The 14,829-nt window shown below is 43.0% G+C and overlaps 1 protein-coding gene across 1 annotated transcript in view; it reads right to left on the bottom strand.

Moving 5' to 3' along the window:
- The window catches only part of IGSF9B (immunoglobulin superfamily member 9B), a 186,379-nt gene that overhangs the window by 90,708 nt on the left and 80,842 nt on the right, over positions 1-14,829 (bottom strand). The window contains exon 4 of the mRNA XM_029573724.1: positions 1,756-1,907. Within this exon, the coding sequence (XP_029429584.1) occupies positions 1,756-1,907 (152 nt within the window). The remainder of the gene's footprint in view (positions 1-1,755; positions 1,908-14,829) is intronic.

The following is a 14,829-nucleotide window of genomic DNA, read 5'->3' as shown; positions in this document are numbered from 1 at the left end:
TTTATTTAATTAAAATCGGAAAAACCTTATAGACAGCTAAATTAGTTGAAAGACCCTCCATACCGCTTATTACGCATAAATCAGCCCCTCAAATCTTGTGCACCATTATATCTCCACATCAGCTCCACCGATGCTTGCAGTCGCCTCAACAGCATTTATTTGGGACCCTTGCTTTTTAAGCGGACAAGAAATGAAACAAAAAGCTTTTTTGTGCTGAGTTGCATCTTTGGAATTCCTTACCTCTTGCAATCAAATCTAAAGATGATTCAGCTAAGCTGACCTGATTGCAAGTGGTTTTTAAACAGCCATATTACGTCTTTGTGAACCGCTTTGAAGCCTTCCCCGGGAGAAGCAGTTTGGGGATTTTGGCTAAAAGATTTTCATCCTAAAACACCACAGCTGGTTGTAACAGAATTAACTCAGAACCAAATGGCTGGAGAGACCCTCAAGGCCTTCATCCTCCTCGTCAGGCTCTTAACCACTAATTGAGTGCTTTCAAGGAGGCATCGAATTTGTGGTCAAGGCCACGATGAGAAAAGGAAGGAGAGAAAACGGAGCCAGAGAAGCCCTCCTGCCATTTTCTGATTTCTGAATTAATTATTATTGGTATTTATTATTCATGCAGCCCCATCAATGGAGACCGGGCAACATGCATTTTTATTTATTTTATTCCACCTTTCATGACACTTCAAAACGGATTGCGTTCAGGGACTGTAGGTATTTCCCTTACAATCTAAAGGCCTCATTTACTAAGCATTTTTCCCACACCACAGAATGGAAGAAAACCTTTAACAGTCAAAGGAGGGGAAGGTGATTTACCCAAGGTCACAAGGAATATCAGTGGGATTTGAACTCGGGCTTCCCTGGTTTGCAGCCTGTTGCTCTAAGCAAATTTGATATGATACCCAGGAGCTCCACAGAAAAACTGATCCAGCTTTAGAAGAAATATTTTTTTTAAAAAGAACAAGGTTTCCTTAGAATCAGGAAATACTCTCGGAGTATTCTCAGTTTAACTTCCAACAGATAGTAAAATTGATTGGAAATCTGGACCCCTGACTGCAGATCAGTTGGGCAGTTATACGTTCTTGGAAATTATAGTTTTCTGGAAGCTGTACAAAGTTTGTTTTTTTGTTTTGGTTTTTTTTTAATTGTGGATGTCTGTGACTTTCCCCACCTAGCGTGTTAGATTGATGCAGGTTATTAAATCTTTTAAATAAACAAATACATAAATAAACCACTAGGCTAGTCCTCCACACATGAAGAAAATGTAGATGGACTTGAGAGTTGCATTAGAAATACAATATTTACATAAAGGAAAGGAGAGGCCCAGAAGGCCGTGGGTCCCCTATTGGAAAACGTTTTCTACAAATGGGGACTCTCTCTTCAAAAAAAGGAATGCCCACCAGCTTTTTTTTTTTACCCTTACGATAGTAGAGCCCACCTTCCTAGCCAAGGGCACTTGCAGGACACTTACAAGTTGCTTGTTCTTTGGGATGCAGACAAATTATTGCATCTTTGTTGGGATTTTTCTCAAACTTAACCTTCATGGAAAGAGCCACAGTGAACACCACTGGAAGAGCCACAGTGAACTCCACTGTGGGAAGACACCACAGGCAATTTGGTCCACCTTGTGGCTACAGTCACAGTTACTATCGACAGGAAAGGGGGCACATTTTGTACACATTCACAACAGCATGCCAAATCTACATGGCCAACCTCTGAAATAAACAAGGAAGCGCAAGACACGTGGCTTACCTTGTACTTCTCGTTCTCTCCCAGGAGGGCCCCCTCTTTCAGCCAAGAGACAATGGGTTTGGGGTTTCCAAAAGCCGTACAGGTCAGAGTGATGCTGCTGCCTTCCTTTGCTTCCACGTACTGGGGGGGAGTTTCTGTGAAGGTTGGGGGCGCTGCAATAGACAGATGAGACCTGATTATTCCCTTTCTCCATCTCAGCCTAATCTCTGCCTGGCTCACTTCCCTCTCACAGCCCATCTGTCCCTTCCTTACCTTGAATCCTTATCCTTCTCTTCTTCGGTGACCTCCTATTACTCTGATCCCAATTCTATCATTACAGTTTTAAACTTCCTAACACCTCTCTGCACACACATGTACACTTGCACTGTGCCTTCCTAAGGCTCAGCTTGTAAAAAGAGAGAATGTCCTCTTGCAAAAATAAACCCAACATTTCACAAGCACATTTCCATTTTTTTTTTACTGTCAGTGCTACCCTTGTTTGGATTAATGGTCAGAACGCATTTTCATCAAGCTCCGCATCAAGATGACCATACAATACTAAACTGTGTCCTTTCTCCCTTGCATATCAATGGAAGGAGGAAAACAAGATTCACAGTCCTGCAAGTTTCCTGTCGGCAATCACTGGGGACCCGTGTGAGGGAAGAAGAGCACAGACTGGTTGATCCTGCATTAGCTGAGCCTGGCAAAAACTGTTTTTTAGCTGGCACACTGAGAAAGCATGGCCTGAACAACTGAAAGGAGAGAGTTCCAAGACAGAAATGAAAGTCTTATTATTGTTGAGTAAACATTTTGCCAGATACTGCAGGTGGATTAAAGTTATTTTAGGAAAGAAACAGGTGTATTGGTGAATAAGGAGAAATCGAGTATGTAACCTTTATAAAGCATGGACATTTCACCCGACCCAGGGAGGATAACTTTCAAACAACTGCGCACAGCGGCATATAAACATATATATGGCCGTGCACAGTTTTACCATAGTATTTTATAACCCATGTGCATAATATACATGTGTTTTATAAAACATGCGTCTCTACCCCACAACATACGTGCACATGTAGGCTTATGCACGATTACATGCAATGCATTGAATGCATTTCATGTAACGTACTTACTTTACAATTATATGCACTTAGGGGGTCAATATTCAAAAGTTGTCTTTTTATCTAAGTTAGCCAGATAGTCATATCTGGCTAACTTAGATGGGATATTCAGCAGCACGGCTATGGTGATGAACATCCTTGGACAAATCAATACTTACAGGCCGATACAGAAAGAAACGCGGGAGAGCGGGTGAGCGCCCGCTCATCCTGTGCGCACGATACAGTAAATAAAATTATGCTAATTAGGGCCCGTGGTAAAAGGAGCGGCGGTTGACAGCGAGTTTGACAGCCAACACTCAATTTTGCCGGCATCGGTTCTCGGACCCGCTGACAGCCACGGGTTCGGAAACCGGACACCGGCAAAATTGAGTGTCCGGTTTTCAACCCGCGAGCTGATTTTAATTTTTTTAATTTTTTAATTTTTAATTATTTTTTTCTTTTGGGACCTCCGACTTAATATCGCCATGATATTAAGTCGGAGGGTGTACAGAAAAGCAGGTTTTACTGCTTTTCTGTACACTTTCCCCAAGCCGAGAGAAATTAACGCTTACCTTTGGGTAGGCGCTAATTTCTGAAAGTAAAATGTGCGGCTTGGCTGCACATTTTACTTTCTGAATCGCGCAGGAATAACTAATTGGGCCATCAACATGCATTTGCATGTTGCGGGCGCTATTAGTTTCGGGTGGGTTGGACGCATGTTTTCGACGCGCTGTTACCCCTTACTGAATAAGGGGTAAAGCTAGCGCGTCGAGAACGTGCGTCCAACCGCGGTTTAACAGTGCGCTCCGCACTTTACCAGGGTCAAGAGGGCTGAATTTAGGAATTTAGGAAGATGCAAGGCACAGGTTGAATTAATTGCAGTGGGGCCCTGAAATGCTGAAAATATGGTGTTGGGGGTGGGGCTACTATGGCAATGTGGGGCTCACCAATATGTGAGGCCCAGGGTGATTGCTCTTATTTGCCCCCCCCCCCCCCCCACTACCGCCACCTAAGAACAGCCCTACAGGTCAACCTAAAAAGGCTGATACAGTCTTTGTTTTGCCCCACTGCAAGCATGGAAATGTAGTACGGTAAGACATGGCAGAGGGGAAGGGTTTGTATAATGGATTAAGTATAAGAACCTATATACTGAGCATGGTACAGAATCATAAAAGATGACAAAAAAATATCTATCTCCTACAAATGGCCATGCTTCTATGGATAGTGGCTGGACTATATCCTTGCCAGAACAGACTTTTAGAATTGGTTACTACTATTACTATTTGTCATTTATAATGTTCTACTAGACATACGCAGCACTGTACAGATACACATAAAAGAGTCTATGCTACATGGCGCTTACAATCTAGTCAAGTCAAACAGATATGACAAACAAGTCTATAGGAAGTGTATTTATTGTCGACAAGTACTTAGGATTTAAAAGCAGCTTCAAAAAAAGAACGTTTTTACATTGGATCTGAATACAGCCAGAGAGGGAGCATGACACATAGACTAAGGAAGTTATTCCAGGAATACGGTAGAGCAAGGTAGAAATTGCGGAACTGAGAGATGGCAGTGGAGGAGAAAGGCACAGACAAGAGCAACTTGCCGAACAAATGGAGTTCATGAGCACGGCCAGAGAAGCATTTAGCCGGGGTAGGCAGTGGTGCAGGGCGGCAGAATAGCCAGTAAGGGTAGCAGTTTTGAAAGGATGGATGAGATGAGAAGTGGCACAGTGAGGCACTGAGCTGGAGGGCGAGTCACATTTTTGGGTATGTAAGGAGCTGGGGTCATTTATCGTGTGCAATTTGAGAGAGAGAGAACGTGATGACATCACCGCCTAGGGCGGCTGGACACCCTTCCACTGGTACTGTTTAGAGATAAGAGAAGATAGATAATGAAGACCTGCAGAGTGAATACGTGTATAAGTAAATAAGAGAAGCTTGAACAGTACGTGGAAGTGGACAAGGAGCTGTGAAACAACTTGAGAAGAGACATTACATGGACATAGCGATGCTGAAGTCATGCAGCTGAATTTTGAATAGACTGCAGTGGAGAAAGATGGCTCAGCAGGAGGCCTGCAAAGAGAAAATTGCAGGAATCTAAGCAGGAGGTGATAAGAGCTTGGATAAGTGTTTTGGTAGCATGCTCACAGAGGAAGGGACACATTTTAGTGATGTTATGAGTAGGAGTGGCCAACATTTTACACGTCAGGTGCGACAGAACCAGAATTCACAGAGGCAAAGAGCCACCATGCATTTCATGAGCTGGGGGGGGGGAGGGTAAGGGGGCCAGATGCTCCCCCCCCCCCACCTAAAAGAAAAAGCCAACTCTCCCACAGACACACATAGACACAAAGAGGCACACACAGAGTCAGTCTCTCTCAGAACAAAGACACACACACATTTACTCTCAAAGCAGCGGGCTACAAACCAGGGAAACCAGGGTTCAAATCCCACTGTCGCTCCTTGTGACCTTGGGCAAGTCACTTTACCCTCCATTGCCTCAGGTACAAACTTATTGTAAGCCCTCTGGGAATAGGGAAATACCTACGGTACCTGAATGTAATCTGCTTTGAAGTGCCGAAAAGCAGAATCATTCTCAGACACAGACACACAAACCCAGTCACTCTTGCTGACACACACATTCTGCTGTTGTGCTGCTACTCATGTGCTCACTCAGTGAATCCTCCCTGCCCCAGTACTGCCTCTATGTATAAAGTTCTTGCTTGCTGCCAGCCCTTCCATAGCCTGCAGCAGCCCCCTCCATGTCCCATTAGCACCCACACTCTCCAGAAGATTCATTGATGCCACAGACAGCAGATGCAGCATACAAGAAACTGATTGACCACTACAATAGTAGAATACCTCACACATGAAGAGAGACCATAAAGTATAAATCAAAATGTGCAGGCAAAATCTGAACTGGAAAATGCAACAAGCCCAACTGTATTATGCAGTGCAACAATGGAAAAACGGAAATATCACCATTCCTCATTAAACACAAGCAATAAAATCAAGAGATATAAAACATTGTTCATAATATTAAAACCATACTAATAAAAAGATTGTCAAAAAAGCCAATGAACATCCAATAATTAAAAATTCACATAAATATGTTGTAATATTTCCTAAACACCAATATTTCAAAATAGCAGACACATGAAATAACACCCAATAATTAAAACGAATAAGGATTTTAAAATCTCTTGCTCTCCATACCTAAGATCTTTTGATTTCTAGTCACCCTTTATATCATTTACGATTGTTTGTGCTGTTATCGCATTGATCAATTTGTCTTTGGAATTTGTGGAATATAAACTTCTTAGATAGATTTTGGCAGATTGAAGGGGGGGCGCCCTACAAATATCCTCTCTCTTTCACACATACATTTACACATGTTCATTATCTCATACACTCCCTTTGATGCTCTCACACATACTCCCTCTTTCCCTCACACACATACTCCACACACACTTCCCCCTTACACATGCATGTTCTCATATACACCCTCTCTTCCCCCTCAAACACACAGGCTCTCTCTCCCCTCATTCAGACTCATGCACACACACACAGGTGCTCTCTCTCTGTCATACATATGCATGTTCACACACTGGCATGCTCTCTCATGCACACACAGGCTCTCACACACACAGGCTCTCTCTCTCTTATACACAAGCAGGCTCACATACAGACACCCAGGCAATCTCTTTCTCTCATACACTCACACACACATATACACAAACAAGCTCTCAAACTCACACACACACACACACACACACACACAGAGGCTTTCACATATATGCAGGCTCGCTCTCATGCACATAAGCTGCTCTCTCGTACACACAAACAGGTTTGCTCTCTTTCATATACATATGCTCTCTCTCTCTCTCATACACAGGCATAAGCAGGCTCTATCTCATACACAAGCAGGCTCTCTCTCTGTCTCTCTCTTAGCAAACACACACTCTCTCAGGGCCTCTCCCTCTCTTCTGTGCCTCTTCAGCTGTCATGGGATGGGCTCCATGGTAGCTTATCACTCCTGTCTTCAGCCGCCACAGGATGGACTCTGTGGCAACCTATCGCCTGTCTCGCCCCCTCCCCAAGCAGTCCTCGGCTTGTGCTCTGGGGACTGCGTGGGGAAGGATGGGAAGGGTGGCGGATGTGAAACTACTGTTTTGAGCCACCTAGACTATCATAGTACTTTGTACTTCAGTTTGCCAGAGAAGTTGATACATGTTCTGCAGCTTGTACAAAACGCTACTGCTCGGGTTCTAACTGGGCTAACAAGAAGGAAACATTTCACCGCTGTTGAGAGAGCCTCACTGGTTACCGGTAAAATGGGGGGGAAGGTTTAAACTGTTAATTATTGTTTTTAAGCTCTTAAAGAGTGTTCGCCCTTGTGTTTTACCAGGCACAATAGAGCTGTACACCCCCAAATAAACCCTGAGATCAGAGGGTACTTTGCAGCTGTGCATTCCCTCGGCTAAATCAGTATAAGTGGCTACAAACTAGGTTGCAAGTTTTCTCCTCTGCGGCAGCAATGGAATGGAACAGATTGCCAATACTGCTCCGTGAGCAGCTAGATCTAAGAATGTTTAGAAAATTAGTGAAAGAAATGTTCTTTGAAGAAGTTTTTAACCGTTAGATTGTTGTTTTCATTTTGTATTCTGATTATGTTTTGAATGTGAACATTGTGACTTTTGTATATTTTATGGATGTGAATTCTGTAACCCGCACTGAACATATGATAGGAAGCTGTGGACTAGAAGAAAGAAAGTAGGAAGGCAGCTGCATACCGTGATCCTCTCCCTTCTCGGCGGCCGATTCATGGGCAGAAGTTGTACAACTTCTGCCCATGAACTGGCCGCTGTGAAGGGGAAGAATTGCAGGCAGCACAGTCGGCCGTAGATGGAAGGATTTCACTCGTAAGCCACAGTTTGTGCACCAAAGAGCTGCACGTGGCGCGCGAGAGACTGGTTGGCCACTCCTGTTAGAGAAAAAGAATTGGCACATTTTAGCAGTGTCTTAAATGTTCATAGAGAAGTAGAGAGAGGCATCAAAGATGACCCACAAGCTTACAGGTGAGAGAACCGGAAGGATGAAAGTGCCATTCACAGAGACGAAAAAAGAAGGAAGAGAGGAAGTGCATTTTAGAGGGGAGGAGGAATAAGAAGTTCCATCTTGTCAATGTTAAGCTTAAGGTGGTTGTGGTTAGAGTGGATGGGTAACTGGTCTTTGTTTACCATCATCCTTATTTATTTATCACGAGATTTGTAGTCCTCCATTTTACAAGGACCTGGATTACAAGCAGAGTAATAATTAAAACACAAGTTAAAAGCACATCAAACTTAAGCTTCATAAAAGAGCTGCATCTTCGATGCCTTTCTAAAACACATAGTCTGTTAGCTACCATAGACCTATAGGAAGGCTGTTCCAGAGGGAGGGGGCAACCTGAGAAAAGACACACTTCCTTGTACACTGTAACCGAGCAGCCTTAACTGCTAGTGTAGACAACAGTTGTTCGGCCAGGTGAATGTAAAGACCACTAAGGTTCATCTAGGACCAAACATTTTTTTGTAAAAAGTTTGATGCAGAGCCATATAGGGCTTGATGAACCAGGGTCAAAATTTTGAATTTTATCCACCGCACAATTGGCAGCCAATATAACTTGAATAAAATTGGCATAGTGCGTTCTCACAATGGGCAATGAGTAACCAGGCAAGCATCATCTATTATGTTACATGCAATCCTGCTCAGCTTAGGGAAATAAGAAAAACTCCATGCATCCAATGAGGCAATAGCAGACTGTTCAATTGACCTAAGTGAGGAGGCGGTCCAGTTCATGAACAGCTCCATCATCTCTCTCCAATGAGCAGCCAACTCAATCTCTTCTTCACCCCCCTCCTCATTGTTCCCTGCCATCAGCACTCCAGTAACAGAATCCAGAGCAAATCTTATAGTTCAGGCTGCTCTACTTGTTTTGTCTACTGCAGTCTGACTGGACGACAAAAAATATGATTTGCAACTTGAGATGACATACCCTTGAAGTTGACAGCTCAGAAAAAGGAGGAGGGGCACTTCAAGTCATAAATTTAATATGAACAAAAATCTGTGTGTGTGTATATATATATATATATATATATATATATACACATATATATATATACACACACATACATATATATATATATATATATATATATACACACACACACACACACATATATATATATATATATATATATATATATATATACACACACACACACATACATACATACATATACATACACACACACACACATGCATTTTCTTAGTGCCAGAAGCTCTGAGAGATAAAAGGTATTATCTTTGATATCAATAAATAAAGATAAGTTCCACAGCAGGATGGAGAGTAATTTACAAGTCAATTTTCTACGAGTTAGTGTTTCAGAATACTAAATCTCAAGCCTAGATGAGAAACATGTTATTTTGGAGGTGGGAGAGAACTTAATTTCACCTTCCCTCTCCCTACCCACCCCCAGCCCCTTCTGCCATCATCACTACCCTTTCCCTCCCACCCCATGATATCCCCACAGTTCTATCCTCACCCCCCCTTCCCATCCTCCCACCCGAGAATCATCACTTTCCACCCCTCCCCACCCCAGCCCCTGGCAGCACCGCTTCTCTTCCCTTTCCTCGCCTCCAGCATTTCTACCATCCCTTCCCTTCCTCCCCTCTGGCATCACCACCTTACCTTCTCTTCCCTCCGCCAACCTCCTAGCAGAATTACTTCCCTTTACCCCCCCCCCCCCCCCCCGAATCACCATTTTCCCTTCATTTCCCTCCCTCCACCCCACCCCCTGTTATTACCATCTCCCCACCTCTCTAGGGAACACCTCCATCGGGAGAGCAGCATTCCTTACTGCTGCTGTTTTTTTTCTCCTCCCGTTTTGGCTAGGGTTGCCAATTGTCTCCAGAGTCACCCAACGGGGTTGATCCAGTCCTGGGTTTAACCAATTGCATGCAGGGGCTTGTAATTCTGATTTCCCAATTGCCTCTTTCGGAGTTTAAATGTGGTGAGGGGCTGCCCTCTTCTCCCTCCCCTCACAGCATTCACGTGCTAAGCACCCAATCAGTCCCTCCCCCATCCAATCCCCATCATAACTACAATTACCGAGACCTTGTACAAATGTTTCAACTTCTATCGGTTCTTGATTTCACCCTCTCAACAAGATCAAGCCACTCCTTTCTAATGCTCCATGTATTTCAACGAAAGTTCCAATTCGTAAATTAAGTTACACCGTTACAATGTAGATCAACAAGATCAAGCCACCCCATTCTAACAATCAATGTATTTCAAACGAAAGCTCCACTGCTACCAATTATATCGTTAATTAAGTTACACTGTTACAATGTATTTTAGACATAAGTTCCAAATTGTTTACTAAGTTTCTTTGTTACTATGTAATAATAATAAGACGTCTTAGTCATTTTATTCCATGAGTTAAACAAATAAATAAATGGGTACTTTATCTTGGGATCTATTTTAAAACGTGATTTCTTTATTGCAGTCATTAAGAAAAGTAAGATTACCTGTCCCTGCATGTAACAGAGTAAACCCCAAGACATGATCAACCCTGTCAGGCAAATCTGGAGCCAGTGGGCAACCCCTACTGCCAGCTGCCCACTGAAACTGAAACCGCATGGGGCCTCACAGTCTCTGCTGATCCCATTCATTTCCGACTTCAGGGGGAAGCCGGCAGAAGAGGAGGTGGCAGCAGCAGGTAAGAAGTGCTGCTCGCTGCTTCCCCCTGCTGACTAGAGGCAATCTGACGGAGACGTGGAGAGGAAAGGAAGACTTGGGCTGTCGGCAGCGGTAATGGCAGCTGTGGCCCACTCCTGTCTTCTCTCCCTGGGGAGGGGGGTAGGCCCAAATTTTGCAGCATACCTGAGCACACTGGTTGGGGAATCTCTATCTTAGAGGGTGCTGTTGCTGAAATGAAGACACGGTTAGCTATTCAAAATACAGATGTAGAGAAAATTAAAGTTGAAATTTTGGACTTGAACAAAACTGTTGACTCAGTCAAAGAAGTTGATACCAAACTGATAAAAGACAGGGTAAATACTAGAAGAATATAGGAGAATATGGAGAACAGGATGACATATCAGAATATTAAAGCTATTAACGTTAGATTAGATTAGAAATTCTTCACCCATTGAATTATTTAAGAAATAGATGTGTGAATGTTTTTCTGTTCCTAAAGAAGCATGTCTGTCAATCCTAAGAGCTGATTTTCTTCCATCGAAATCCCAGGGTTTGGGTGAAGAACAGGAAGAGTCAGAATTAGACCTCTCCCAGGAGCAGGAGTCTCCTGAACGCTAGATTCTGTCTAACTGGACATTTTTACTTATTTTTTTCTCAATTCATCTATACCGCACATACACAAGATGACCAGGACGGTTCACAACATACAATATAACATCAATAAAGCAATATACCGTATTTTTCGTTCCATAAATCGCACCTAGGATTCAGAGTGGGGAAAATTAAAAAAAAAAAAAAATGGCATGCTAAACTGGCTCTGTTCCGGGTGTCTGTGCGTCTTATGGAGCAAATTAGGGGAGGGGATAAAATGGGGTTTTTTGTCTCCATTCCCCATCCCAACCCTTTAAATTTAATTAACTACAACCCCCCACCCACCTGACCCCCCCAAGACTTGCCAAAAGTCCCTGGTGGTCCAGCGGGGGTCCGGGAGCAATCTCCTGCACTCGGGCCGTCGGCTGCCAGAATTCAAAATGGCGCTGATAGCCTTTGCCCTTACTATGTCTCAGGGGCTACTGGTGCCATTGGTCAGCCCCTGTCACATGGTAGGAGCACAAGATGGCACCGGCGGTCCATTGCTCCTACCATGTGACAGGGGCAGACTAATGGCACAGGTAGCCCCTGTGACATAGTAATATCAATTAGATGGAAATAGCCATTTTTTTAGATTGCCTTTTTTGAGCTCCGACAGGGAATGGCTATTTAAGATCTTTTTCAAGAAGTATGGGTCATTTTCAAGTTTATAGGTCCATCTTTAGGCTGATCTCTCTAAAGATACTCAATTGCACCAGAAGAAATTTTGGAGGTTAAAGTAAGAGGTTGCATCAGTGGGTGCAGAACTGTTTTCAAAATCTTTCTTGTAAAATATAAAATTACATTTTTCTGATACAACATATATCTGGATCAGTTATCGGCTATCATTCAGGAGAAGATGGCTAAAGTTGAATACTGTTTTGCAATTTGTTATCTTCTTTGGTAGTTTAAAAAGCTCTGCCAGGGCAGCTTGCTGCATTTATATACCATGGGCTCATTTTTAGCCACTGTGCAACTCAGCTAGTCAGCTGGATAAACATATCTGGCTAACTAACACGGTATATTCAGTGGTGCAGTCTAAAAGTTAAACAGTTGTGTCTAACCGGCTAACTTTAGGACAGCTCTATGACCTGACCAGAATTAGCCACATGCGGCTAACTCTGCTCCACCCGGAAACACTTCCCACTTGCCCCCAGAACGCTCCCAACTTATGCAGCTAATTTCTAACTGCATAACTCAATATGAGGCTAGAATTTGGCCACATATACAAGTTTATTGCAAAGCACTATTGCATATGTTCGTTAACAAGTTTGTTGCAAAGTTTATTGTTTATTGTAAAGGTTTATTGTTCATTGTAAAGCACTGTTGCACATGTTCATTCTAGTTGGCACAGCTGCAATGTTTCTGTTGATTGTGAACCGATGTGAGGTTACTAAACAAATGTCGGTATATAAAAACTGCAAATTAAATAAATAAATAAATAAATATGGCGATGAATATCACCAGGTAGCCATTTAAACAGATAACCTTTCAGTTAGCTGTCTCAATGGTTTTTCAATATCAATCTCATTATCTTTATCTGCTTAGAGGTATAATCTTACACGAACTTTTCTCTCTCCTTATGGTGGGTTTATATTGTAGGAGGGTAATTTGCAAAGGGACGTCTTCAGGTAACATAGCGAATTATCCACAGACTTGGCCCTTTAGAAAATACACACATAAAATTAAATTCTTAGGCACTATGGAGTGAATTTTCAAAGGGCTCTGAGTATAAAAATAGTAAATATGTGTGCAAGTAACATGTACGCACGTATATGCTATTTTATAAACGTTGGGAATACGCATGTATCTTCAGTTTCGTACGTACATTTTACCAGAGGAAAAAGGGGCAGCCTAAAGGCGTTCCAGGATAGGGTTCTGAAGTATGTGCAATAGTTCTTATTTTACAAGGGATGTACATGTATACATTACCCTGTTAATTGACTCTCGCAACTGAAATCGGATTGTTCATTGTCCTCAAGCTTTGGTTGGTCGGTCTGGGAGAACAGGCAGGTATTCAGGGTCTACGTGAACTGGAAAAGGACTGGATGAACTGAAGGAGGTATTGATGAACCAATGATTCCAAATACCCATAGATGCTTTAGATTATTTTGCGCGCAAAACAAACACACATATGTTTATAAAGTGGATAGAGAAAGGATGTGGGTTTTTTGCATTTGAAATATACGCATGTACTTTTAGAGCAGAAATACACAGTATTTTATAAACTGTACAGCTCCCGCCACAGTTTATAGAACACTAGCGTTAATTTCCACGCATCCACCAATGCTCTGCCACGGACAGGTTTGAAAGCTGGACTCCCTACACAATAAAGGAGAGGACTGGGAGGAAACTTCCCTAACTAACCCTATCCTTCCTCCCTCTTCCCCTCTCCTCCCCAACCTCTAAACCCCACCTATCTACCCTCATTTTTTTTGTCCCTGAACTTACCCCTGCTCCACAGAGCAGGAGTAAGTTCCATGCGCCAGCCGGCTGCTGGCGTGCGCTGTCCCGGCCAGCCCCTGCCCAGACCCCGTTCCTGCCCCCCCCCATTTTTGCAGACTGGCACTTCTGCACATACCGTGAGACACGCCCATGGCCTGGCTGTTTCGAAAATGCGCTCGGCGCACACACAGCTTGGCTATGCGTGTATCTCCTGGGATTTGCACACGCCGGGCTTTTAAAATCGGGCCCTTAATGTTTATTTCAGTTTGGTTCATTTGCCAAACCAAAATAAATATTCAATATAAACCCCCAAACCAAAAAAGCCCCCCCCCCCCCAAACTCCCTCACTTCCTCGATTGCTCTCCAAGGGTGAAAGGGTCAGGAGCAATCCTCAGTCACACCTGCCTCATTAGCTCTGGTTAAAAATGGCGCCAGTCATGGCTGTAAAACAATTCAGCTATAAAACAAGCTTTATGACCATAAATCAAGTTTTACAGCTGCATTACTTTATGGTCTTATTACTTTATAGCCTTAAAACAACTTGGCGCTGGATAGCCCTGAGATCAGTGCCATTTTTAAAACCAGAACCGGCGAGTAGGGATAACTGTAGATCACTTCTTGTCCCTTTCATCCTTGGTTTACCAGTGAAATGGTAAGAGGCTGTGAGGAGTGTGATTTTATTTTTTACTTTTCTTGGCAAATAGTGCACACTATTTGCTAAGAGTACAACTTTCAAAACTGCTTGCACCTGCCCACATACACATGTATCTGGGTACACATAAAGATGCTACAGAAATTTATAGCCAACGCGGAAAGGATATGTGCAGGTTATAAAATACGAGTACACCTGCATACACCAATGCTCATGTATGTAAAAACCACAAGCCGCGTAAGTACAGATTTATCTGGCTAAGTAGCAGCGCACAGCCAGATAAGTCCGAAAAGCGCTTAAACAAACAAGTAGCACTTTTCAGACTTAGGACCTCATTCACTAAGCATTTTTCCCATAGACACAGAGTGGGATAAAAGCCTTAGTAAATCAGGTCCTTATATGGCTATATAGCCCTACTGCTACTTAGCCAGATAAATGCCACAATTTATCTGAATAAGTTCAAATTTGTCCATCTAAGTAGCGGGAAAGATGCTACTTAGCCGAATAAATTGGAAATTA

The sequence above is a fragment of the Rhinatrema bivittatum genome, chromosome 12 (assembly GCF_901001135.1).
Source record: "Rhinatrema bivittatum chromosome 12, aRhiBiv1.1, whole genome shotgun sequence".
NCBI lineage: Eukaryota > Metazoa > Chordata > Amphibia > Gymnophiona > Rhinatrematidae > Rhinatrema > Rhinatrema bivittatum.
Note: the sequence above shows the minus strand (reverse complement) of the source record. Positions and strands in the feature narration are given on the sequence as shown.